Here is a 10,116-nt window from a genome sequence, read left to right on the forward strand (position 1 = left end):
CCGATCACATTCACTCTCGGCTCCCGTCTTTTTTTTTAATGTTTCGTCGTCACCTGTAGAATCGAAACGCATCGACGATTCTCCAGAAATGTTGCCTCTCCAGGTTGGCCTCCTCCTCGGGGCTACATTTGATCCTTTCTTTGAAGAAGTACGGTCCGCGTTCCACTTCTTCTCCCCCAGTTTCCGCCATGTCTGTGATAAATACGAAACGGACCAATCAGAGGCCGAGGACGTTTTCTTCATCGCATTAACCGGAGTCCGACGGCGCACTGCTACACTGCCAACTACTGTCGAGCTATGGAAGCGCAGGGGGGCAAAAACAACAACAAAGAATTAAGAAATTACCGTTTTTATTTTACGCTAACCGATTTCAACCGCTTAAATGTTTTCAGCGTCACGACGCGAATTACAGCCGATCCCGACAGGCGCCGCGCGAAGGCGGCGAACATTGTCTTCGGTCCATTGCAGCGTCAAATAAAGAGACAAGCGAGCATTCCCTTTTGCCAGATTTGGTGGAAACACACGCAACTTGGTCAAAATACGAATGCAAAAAAAGCGCCAAATCAATTAAAATGTTTACTATTATCGCGAATATATTTGTTTTATTAAATATTAAAACTAAATTTAGCAACGAAAAAAATCCCAAGCCTACGTATACGATATTTCTAAGCTAATTTACAAAATTGCTTATAATCACTGGACCTGGCAACCATTGCCCTAAGTTTCACGTCCGTTCTTCCGGTGCTGCAAAGAATTTTACCGCCTCTTAAAAATATAAACATAACGTAATTATTAAAATTTACGTATATTATATAAATGTTTTAATCAATTATTACGTTCGCGCCTTAAAGATATCCAAATCCTCACGCGTTACGATCGTTTCGCCTCTCCCTCCTTCATGTATTGGACGATTCCGTATGACTGCGCATGCGCGGACGGAATGCAGGAAGGCACTGCCAAAGCAAACCTTTTTTTGTTTTACTTTATTTAAACATTCTTTCAAGAAAAAAATAAAATAAAATAAAATAATATTAAAAATAAAAAATAATGTATCAAACAAAAATAAAAAAATAAAATAAATTAAAAATAAACAAGGGGTTTAAGATTTCCACGAATTTCGGAGAATCTCGCGTTCGTAAAACAGACGGTCTGTCGTTTCCAGATTCGTTTCGCGAATGTCAGTATTATCTACCTCTAATTTAAATCTTTCTTTCATCAATTCGTTCAAGGGGTAAATATTATTTATAGATTTAAAATCAACTTCTTTCGCACTTTGGGGCAGATTGGAAATCGTTTTCCAATATAAAGTATTTAGTTTCGAATAATTGTTTACGAAGTACAGCCTTAAAAACCTGTTTCGTTTACGACGTCCACAACATCTGTCTTTACCTTGTATAAATGTGGAATTCGTATGTTCAAAATATTATTCTGACAAGCAACGCTCAAAACATACGTGATAATTTACGTAAAATAGTCACACGCCACAGTCGTGTTTTTTTTTTTTTTTTTTTTGTCGTATTCGCTTTATTTGTTAAAAAAAACAAAAAACAAGCAGCACAACAGTCTACGATCACAGGGTGGGGTTGACGATCTTGCCCACGAAGAGGACGTCCTCCGCGGTGCGATCAACGATGAGGACCATGAACGGGCGATCGAACCTGAGGACAGGGACCGTCTGGAAGGACAACAGCATTATTCCGATGCCCGTGGCGGCCGCAGCCGTGGCGCCGGCCTCGTCCACGTCCAGGGTAGCCTTGTGCACCACCTGTGGTTGGACGGAAGCGGGCGATTCGTTAATGGAGGAATGAGAAAGAGGGACGAAAAAAAAATTCTGAAATTTTTTTTACCTTGGAGACGGCTAATTTAGCCTTCTCCGATATGCCTCGGAGGTTGGCGCTGCTACCGAACATGTCCGTCATTCCCATTTCACTCAATGCGTCCTTCATATCGTAGGAGGTCTTGATGGAGAACTTGGGAAGGTAGAGTTCATATTTCCTAAAATCGGAAAAAAAACAGGTAGCCGTAAAAAATGTGTGACGTGTTTATTCAGCGACCATTTGAGTGTTTTACAGCATTTTTCTGATAATATTAAGCGTGTCGCTTCCTGGCCGGAGCCTGTGGGTGGCGCCATTTACACATTTGGAATTCATGTACCGTGAAAAACACGGTGGTTCTCAAACTACGGTAGGAGTAGCGCCAGTTGTACAGTGGTCCCTCGCTATTTCGCAGTTCATCTTTCGCAAGATGGTAACTGTAGCCATCTGTTTCATTGACATAACCGCTAGATGCTAACTTTAGCCGTCTGTTTCATGGACGTCACTGCTAGATGCTAACGTTAGCATCTAGCAGTGACGTCCATGAAACAGACGGCTAAAGTTAGCGTCTAGCGGTTATGTCAATGAAACAGATGGCTACAGTTACCATCTTGCGAAAGATGAACTGCGAACTAGGGAGGGGAGGGGGCTGTGTGTGTGTCAGCAGCCTGGGCTGCTGACACACACACAGCCCCCTCCCCTCCCTAGTTCGCAGTTCATCTTTCGCAAGATGGTAACTGTAGCCATCTGTTTCATTGACATAGCCGCTAGATGCTAACTTTAGCCGTCTGTTTCATTGATGTCACTGCTAGAGGCTAACTTTAGCCGTTTGTTTCATTGTTCAAATATATAATTTGGCAACAAAATCGATGACGTCTTGACTGCCTACAAGCTAGTCTTCGACTGTAAAAAAGAAGCAGTGGAAGCAACTGCTTCTGTTTCTGCAGTTTCTGCAGCCTCGCAATAAAAAAGCCGATTCCTGCTACTACTACGGATATACCTTCGGAACCCGTGGAAGAAGTGCCCCCAAGAAATGGCACCACCTTGTGGAGAGACGTAAAATCAGTAAAAGTCATCATCATTTTTTTTGCGCATAAATACGGCATTGCTACTATAAACCAGGGACCGCTGCACTTGGGCTCTCTACACTGGTACAAACTAGAATTTCGATTTCCTTCGACTATTTCTGACGGATGTCGGACGCTTTTTTTTCCCCACCCACCTCGGTTTGGTCCACTTCAGCCACTTGGTCACGTGAACGGGACAGATGGTTTTCTCCAGTTCCTCCATGTTGTCCGGCAACAGCAACACCATGCTGTAGGTGGAGTTGAAGGGAAGGTGAAGGACTTTGGTGTTCAGCCCCAAATCCTGGTAGATGTCAACGAACTCCTCGGTAGACATCATGTCCACCAGAACCTGGAAGAAAAAAATTGATACAGTATTGCGATACAAATATTTCGCAATATTTCAATGAATGTTTTTTTTTGTACCTTGTTGTTCTCGTCCACCGTGAAATTTTCCTTCCTGGTTCTGGTCGGGTCAAACGGAGTCTTCCACTTCCCTGTTGAGAGAGAGACAGACTACAGGTTAGTGCTGGTACTACACGTAGCTGGGTAGTCGTGACTAGGGGGTTGTCCGATATGAACGGTTTTTGCCAATTTTGTGGAAGCGTTTAATTTCTGATTTCCCACTGTGTCATTGGGGTTTTCATTATCGGAGGAAATCCGACAACGGTACATAATCATGCTAATATTGGTCAACCGATATAATCGGACATCCCTAGTCGCGACCGCTTACCTTTAAAGTAGATGTAGCTGACGAGATACATAGCAACGTCGTCTTCCACGGAGTCCAGCAGCTTGTCGATCTTCCCGCCAGTCTTCCCGGACACGTAGCCGTTGATGGTGTCCAGGCTCTCCTGCTTCTTCGCGAACTCGACGTTGAACGCCTCCGTCGAGTACGACTCCTTCAGGACCTGCAGGAAGTCCGGGTTAGGCTGGAATTTCCGATCCAAGAACGCGGCAGTGCCTTCACTGGTGTCTTGCGAGGAGGACGTCTCGTTTCGCAGCGCGGCGCGGAAAGCCCTGTCGACGTCCGTCTGCTGGAGCAGGGAACTGTTGAAGCCCAGTCCGTCGAAAAGCTGCCGGTGGGTGTCGCCGCGGGCGCCCACGGCCAGGGCCGCCAAGGCCAGGCTCACGCTGCGTGGCGAGTAGAAGACGTTCTTGCCCTTGGATTCAGGGTGAGTGGACAACTTCCTGTACAGGTTGAAGGCAAACTCCCTATTGGCCGATGACACCAAGGACAGAGCGTTAGAGTCCTCGTCCGCCGCAGTGTCCTGCCCATGGCCCAGATGGTGGTGACTTCGGCCCAGACAGACGACCGCGGACAGGATCCAGAAACTCAGGGTGGAACGCATCGTAAACAACTGCAGGGAGAGAGGAGCGACGTTAGTTTTGGGTTACGCAACGTCTGCGAGGAACAAACACTGGACCAAAAAAAAAAAAAATCGGTGATAAATGACCGATGGTCGCTCAAAGGTCGCGTTCTGTTCAAGGTGGTTACTAGAAGGCATGGGTCGGGAGTATTGATTAGGAGTGGTTTTTTTTACGATCATTTACAGACCTGTTTGTTGGACAGGTTTTCGTTTGTTTTTCGTGGTGACTCGACCAGTTAGGATTCAGATACTGATTCGTTTCGGGTTTCTGTTAAGAACAGGAAAAGCGTGAACCGAGGTGGAAACGGTCCATCTGCCGTAGACCTGGTTCAGACAACTGAGATGAGGGAAGAAAAGTCGGTGAGACGAAGGTCGATATAAAATGTTTATGGATGGATGTAGTGACAGACATGTATGTATGCATATATATATATATATATGTATATATGTATGTTTATATACACACATATATACATATATACACATAAATACATGTAAATATATATTTATATATATTTACATATATACATGTATTTATGTGTGTATATATATATATACAAATATACAATTAAATGCATGCATATATGTAAATATATATTTATATATTTATACATACATATATATATATATATATGTATCCCTGTCATTAAACTACTTGAAACTTGGCTTAAATGGTAACTTCTAATAGACAGTAGTATTTCTGTTAACATTCCACTAAGAAAAAGGAGAAAAATAAATGTGTTAGTATGTGTTAGTATTAGTGAATGGTTTTAGTTTCTTACCATCTTCTCGTCAGCGCTCCAGACAGTGAAGCACAGACCGGACGCCGCAATGTCACCGTTTATAAACCCCTGGGGTCCAGAGGCTGAACTTTGGTTTTGTTTACTCCGCGCTATTTGTTCTCTCTTTATATTTGTACTGTCTAATGATTACAGTGGACGACCTCGGAGACGAAGTAAATCAATCTGTCCTGTACCATACAGTACTGAACTGTTTATGTGTTTATGTGTGTATATATATATAGAAACATATATATATATACACATAAATACATGTAAATATATATAAATATATGTTTACATATATACATGTATTTATGTCTGTATATATAGAAACATATATATACACATAAATACATGTAAATATATATAAATATATGTTTACATATATACATGTATTTATGTGTGTATATATATATAGAAACATACATACACAGAAATATATACACACATAAATACATGTATATATGTAAATATATAAAAATATATATTTACACATATATTTATATTACATTTATATATTGTAAATGAACACGGTATGGTACACAACCATGTACCGGACCGTCAGCAAATCATCTTTTTTGTTAGCATAAAACAACGGAATCACGCATTCGTGATTCGCAGATGTAGTCATCGATCACTCCCCCGAGGCCCAACCAGCGGTTCTGAGGCCAGTTTGGTGCCCCATGTCAGGTGCCTCCCCCTCCCCACTCCCCTCGCACCCCCCCACACCTCATTAATAATCACGGTCACATGACAGAGTTTTTAGGATTTATTTGTTGTTCGAAGACACGTAACAATAAAAAAATTAACAAAACAACAAAAATACAATTAATAATAAAGTAATCGTATTTTTTCCACATAGAAATTGATCACTTTTCTTTATTTTTATTTGTTGTTGAAATAGATTTTTTTTCTGTGGAGTTGCGTCATTGCCCCCATCCAGCAGATGTCCGCATTTTATTCCGATAATAAAAACCCGATAACGCCAAATGACATGAAAAAAACGGCTGTATATGAAAGCGATAGTCACTAGAGGGCAGCATTGTAGCTCATTTAATTAATTGCATAATCATACAGAAAAAAAAAAATATTACCAGGCCTATATCGGTTGATATTGGAATCGGAGATTAATTGTTTGGACAGTATCGGTATATCGGATATCGCAAAAAGGTTAATATCGGACATCCCTAATTTTTTTTTTTTAAGAAGAAATTCAACCAAAATATTTTCAGCTCCGTTTGTCGAACAGCTGCTGGTTTAGTCGGATGAGCTGTCGCAGGAATCCCCGATTAGGTATGACGCCGCGGTTGTCCTTCACGGCGCAGATCGCCTCCACCAGTGTCAGGTTCTGCTTTAGCATGAGGTAGGCTAGGACCAGAGTGGCCGAACGGCTCACCCCCACGTGGCAGTGCACCAGGACCGTGCCTGAGGGCGGGAAAAAAAAAATTACAATATTTTTAGTCCAATCAAATAATTTCACTACGCCCCCTACCTCCTCTGCTGAGAGCCGCGTGGATAAAGTCTGCCGCTGATCGGAAGTTGGCGCTCATGTCGTAGTCGCAGGCGTCCCGAGCCTCCACACCCATGTATGTGACCGCCATGTCCTCGTAGATGTCCGGCCGACCTCTGCGTCGGCTGTGGGCCGCGTTTAGGACGTGCGTGATCCGATGCCTGGACAGATCAGATTTGTTTTCTGCGCTTTGTCTGTAAAAAAAAACAACAACAAAAAAAAACACAACATTCCAAAAAAAAAGTGAGCCTTGGAGTCACTACCTCTTTTCGTCCACTAGGGGCACTCTATACGCACAGATATTGTTTTGTTTGAGAGTAAAATTTGGTCCGTGCAGTTAGCGTGCCGATGTAGTAACCCTAAAAATGTCGCCGGTATTTCCTGCCGACAGGTGGGTGTGCGGGGAGTTTGGCGGTGGTGATCTGCGGTACTGCAGACAACTTCCTCCTCCGCCTTGTGGGCAAGTTGTGGCTCAAACGATTGAAAGTTTTGTGGATTAATCATGATTAATTATAATTAGGGATGTAACGATGGGTCGCAAATCAATTAAAATTTCATACGAATGCGTGACAATTCGCATCAGTTAAAATAAAAAATAAATCAAGTCGTAAGGCTGTTATCGCAATCGTCACTGGTCGTACCACGACAGTACACACTCCTGTCCAGCAGGTGGCAGTATACGCCTAACAACATTGGTCGTAACCTGCTATTAAACCCAGATGTCAGGTCCCTACGTTGCATTACTGCCCCCTAGAAGGTTTAAATTGTACTGCACATCCCAGTTACTGTGCACGACAAAAATCCAGAAAGTAAAAAATCGCTGATCCTCAAAGAACCGAGTGCTTCGTCACTTTATCTTTAAATCATATTGGCCAACATCGCGACTGTGTTAGGAATCCAACGCAGGGTCAAACGGTAGCGCCGGCTGGTGGTAATTTAATAAACGTCTATTCAAAACAGGCGAAACGATAGTGTTGTGTTAGCTCTAGATGCTAGCCAGGCTAGTAGTGTCTTCACGAGTCGCAGTAGCGCTAACCGAGGAGTACTTACTGGTCACCGACGTAAAGTCTGGGCCACACTTCGTCCGCGTGGCTGATGATGGCTCTGCCTGTGAACAGTAGCCTCTCCAGCTCGAACACGGCTAGGCCAGGGGAACTCAGATCGATCATCACTTGTCGCGCCGCCGGCTGGTCATTCCAGGACGCGGGAAGTTTACTACGATATGACATAGTCGTACGGAATCGAGCAGTACCGCTCTCCGCTGTTGACCACAACGTCAGTATAAGCTCGCTCTGATTTCAGTTCAGGGGGGGCTGCTCTGCTTCTCACTGACCACCGGGGGGGCGTTCCTAAAAAAGTTGTCACTGACTCATATTAGCCCTAGCACGTGGGCCGCGTTATGGTTCGCATTAAAATAGCCGTCTATTTAAAGATGTGAATGCTGGCAGGCAGGGAGCGCCGCAGCAGACTCTAAGGTCGTCAAGATTAGGGGTGGAAGAAAATAACGACACAATGAAATATCGCAATATTTCCATCCCTGGTCCCGTATCGATCTCCTCGTCATCGTCATCAGTTATTGATTTTTTTTCTCACCAATTCCCAGTCCGATATTCCTGGTGTTCTTCATTTTCTTTTTCTTCTCTAGTGATTCCAAATGTTCCGATGTTCGTAACGTGATATTCCGATCAAACAGAGTCTGAGACTACGATCGCACTTGGACTATAGCTACACTGGAAAGAAAAAAAAAAACAAAAAAAACAACAATATATCATTGTGACTATAGTATTGCAATATATCGTATCACGATATGTATCGTATCGTCAGATTCTTGCTTCTCGATGTGGTTACGCTTAAGTCGAGCATAAAATGTGAATAAAAAGATCGGACTCCTTGTTTCATGCAAAGCTGGTCATTTTTATTTTTATTTTATTTCAATTCGATTTTTTCCTTTGTTTTTTGATAGAAATCCATCCCCCGAAATATGGCACTTTTTTTTTCCTTTTTCTTTTTTTTTTTCTTCTTTTTTTTTTTAAACAAAATCAACATGTTAGAATGACACGAGGAAAAAGGAAAGATCCGACAAATGACGATTTTTTTTTAGCTAACTTGAAGAAACGGAGACTGCGTTGACGCTGGTCCGGTTGGTAAAAGACGGACAAACCTGGTTTGGTTTTTCCCCCCAAACATCTGCTACGCTGCATGTCCTCCTCGGAGCTGCAAGACATCACCCCCCACCCCCACCGACCCACAATCCCGAGGGACGGCACAAGGACACACTACAAGACTTTGTCAGAGTTTTTTCGGTCAGAAATATCCAAGAACAGACCGTGACCTGACCTTGACCCCGACCTTGAACCCAAATCCCAGTCGTCGCAGTTAACCAAACATTTCTGAGCCAAATCTAGCAGCCAATGAAAATTAAGGTGGGTCAGAGTGACCCTGGACCACAGATGCTAAGGACAGACTGAAGTGCTAGCGTCATTACGACGATGGCCCACAGTGAAAACCTCGAGTTCTTGTTGGTTTGACAGATCATGTGACCCCGAGGCTACTAGCGCAAGCGCTCTAAAACTTAAAAAAAAAAAAAAACCTGTCAAAGTTGTGTAGTGTGTCCCCCGTACCGCGTCCTCCTGTGACCTCGGCCCGTATTAAGGCCGCGCCCCAGAAGTTGATCCCTGCACGGTGGCTCAGAGGTCTGAAGATATGTACAACCGAGGTACCGTTGCATCACTCGCACTGGCGTCTCCACCGGGAAGTGTCGAGTCCGTGTAGCGACTATTGCTCATTCCCCGTGAGTCCTCGTGTTTTACAGGCGTTGGATTCGTTGAAGGTATAAGTGGCGGACGCCGCTTAGGAGATCGGACCGGAAACCTCGCCGCGGTCCACAAGCCGGGGGGGAAACGGCGGGACTCGACTCAAAACCTCTCCTTCAGAAAGCTTTCTTCTCCAGCCGGTCCAGAATCGCTTGGATCTTCTGCACGGCCTCCTTGCGGGCGTGTCGGACGCTGTCCTGACCCCGCGTCTCCACGGAGTCCAGCTCCAGCAGCTCTTTGGTCAGCAGTTCCTCTAGGCAGCGGTAACTCTTGTCCGTCTTTCTGCCCACAAACTCGTCCACGTCTTCCTGCAGCAGCGACACCCGGGCCATGACGTGTTGCACCTTGGCGAGACCGGGAACGTGGCTCAGAGGCTGGGGCCCGGCCGGACCCAGGGTCGGACCCTGAGCCGGGGTCGGCGGTTCGGCATTGGGATCGACTCTTCCGGTTTTGTTGTACATCTGAGGAGGGGAGCTGATTTCGGCCGACTTTCCGTTAGCAGAGTTCGACGACGGTGGCGGCCGGAGTTTGGGCGCCACCTGTGGGGTGCACTGGTGCTGAGGGTCCTACGTGGAAACACAACAACACTGTTTAATATTTGGTAAACGTTTGTTACGAGGAGCGTGTATTAGCACCTTGCTGCTCTCCCACCTTGGGCTGATACGGTGGTGGAGCACCGGTTCCGGTGCCCGGCCAGGCGGGGGGGTGTGCCGGACGGGCAGAGATTCCATAGTGGTTTTGCGACGGCTGCCACTGCTGCCGC

The 10,116-nt window shown here is 44.8% G+C and overlaps 4 protein-coding genes across 6 annotated transcripts in view; all 4 read right to left on the reverse strand.

Moving 5' to 3' along the window:
• The window catches only part of carnmt1 (carnosine N-methyltransferase 1), a 5,314-nt gene extending 4,605 nt beyond the window's left edge, over positions 1–709 (reverse strand). Inside the window, exon 1 of the mRNA XM_025052973.1 lies at positions 54–709. Coding sequence (XP_024908741.1) covers positions 54–190 — 137 coding nt within the window. The 5' untranslated portion in view covers positions 191–709. The remainder of the gene's footprint in view (positions 1–53) is intronic.
• Positions 710–1,492: 783 nt separating this feature from the next.
• On the reverse strand, positions 1,493–5,129 carry LOC103398029 (alpha-1-antitrypsin-like protein CM55-ST). 2 transcript variants are annotated; one of them, XM_008336514.2, is made up of 6 exons: positions 5,031–5,129; positions 3,612–4,239; positions 3,305–3,375; positions 3,037–3,230; positions 1,848–1,995; positions 1,493–1,765 (listed from the first exon to the last, which is right to left on the reverse strand). In XM_008336514.2, exons 1-6 carry the CDS (start codon positions 5,031–5,033, stop codon positions 1,571–1,573), a joined length of 1,239 nt encoding a protein of 412 aa, XP_008334736.1. In that variant the 5' UTR covers positions 5,034–5,129; the 3' UTR covers positions 1,493–1,570. The 2 variants fall into 2 exon arrangements, with proteins under 2 accessions (XP_008334736.1, XP_024908740.1); XM_025052972.1 differs by lacking the exon at positions 5,031–5,129 and adding an exon at positions 4,437–4,585.
• A 710-nt stretch (positions 5,130–5,839) lies between these two features.
• LOC103398030 (dual specificity protein phosphatase 26-like) lies at positions 5,840–8,299 on the reverse strand. Of its 2 annotated transcripts, none has more exons than XM_008336517.3 (3): positions 7,591–8,299; positions 6,523–6,701; positions 5,840–6,455 (listed from the first exon to the last, which is right to left on the reverse strand). In XM_008336517.3, exons 1-3 carry the CDS (start codon positions 7,767–7,769, stop codon positions 6,259–6,261), a joined length of 555 nt encoding a protein of 184 aa, XP_008334739.1. In that variant the 5' UTR covers positions 7,770–8,299; the 3' UTR covers positions 5,840–6,258. The 2 variants fall into 2 exon arrangements, with proteins under 2 accessions (XP_008334739.1, XP_008334738.1); XM_008336516.3 differs by having other exon boundaries at positions 6,523–6,734.
• A 134-nt stretch (positions 8,300–8,433) lies between these two features.
• Positions 8,434–10,116, reverse strand: part of LOC103398065 (BAG family molecular chaperone regulator 4-like) — a 3,749-nt gene continuing 2,066 nt past the window's right edge. The window contains 3 exon segments of the mRNA XM_025053290.1: positions 8,434–9,919; positions 10,005–10,113; positions 10,115–10,116. The exon segment at positions 10,115–10,116 is cut by the window's right edge and continues 138 nt beyond it. Coding sequence (XP_024909058.1) covers positions 9,470–9,919; positions 10,005–10,113; positions 10,115–10,116 — 561 coding nt within the window. The 3' untranslated portion in view covers positions 8,434–9,469.

The sequence above is a fragment of the Cynoglossus semilaevis genome, chromosome Z, assembly GCF_000523025.1.
Source record: "Cynoglossus semilaevis isolate Cse_v1.0 chromosome Z, Cse_v1.0, whole genome shotgun sequence".
Lineage (NCBI taxonomy): Eukaryota > Metazoa > Chordata > Actinopteri > Pleuronectiformes > Cynoglossidae > Cynoglossus > Cynoglossus semilaevis.

What these genes read in the sequence shown, in the direction of transcription:
- LOC103398030 (XM_008336516.3), bottom strand. Translation starts at nt 7,769, where the DNA reads ATGTCATATCGTAGTAAACTTCCCGCGTCCTGGAATGACCAGCCGGCG. An exon ending in AGACTTTACGTCGGTGACCA is followed by an intron (nt 6,735 to 7,590) that starts GTAAGTACTCCT and finishes TTTTTTTTACAG; the next exon opens with ACAAAGCGCAGAAAACAAAT. An exon ending in CGCGGCTCTCAGCAGAGGAG is followed by an intron (nt 6,456 to 6,522) that starts GTAGGGGGCGTA and finishes TCCCGCCCTCAG; the next exon opens with GCACGGTCCTGGTGCACTGC.
- LOC103398029 (XM_008336514.2), bottom strand. An exon ending in CAGCTACATCTACTTTAAAG is followed by an intron (nt 3,376 to 3,611) that starts GTAAGCGGTCGC and finishes CTCTCTCAACAG; the next exon opens with GGAAGTGGAAGACTCCGTTT. An exon ending in CGGTGGACGAGAACAACAAG is followed by an intron (nt 3,231 to 3,304) that starts GTACAAAAAAAA and finishes TTTTTCTTCCAG; the next exon opens with GTTCTGGTGGACATGATGTC.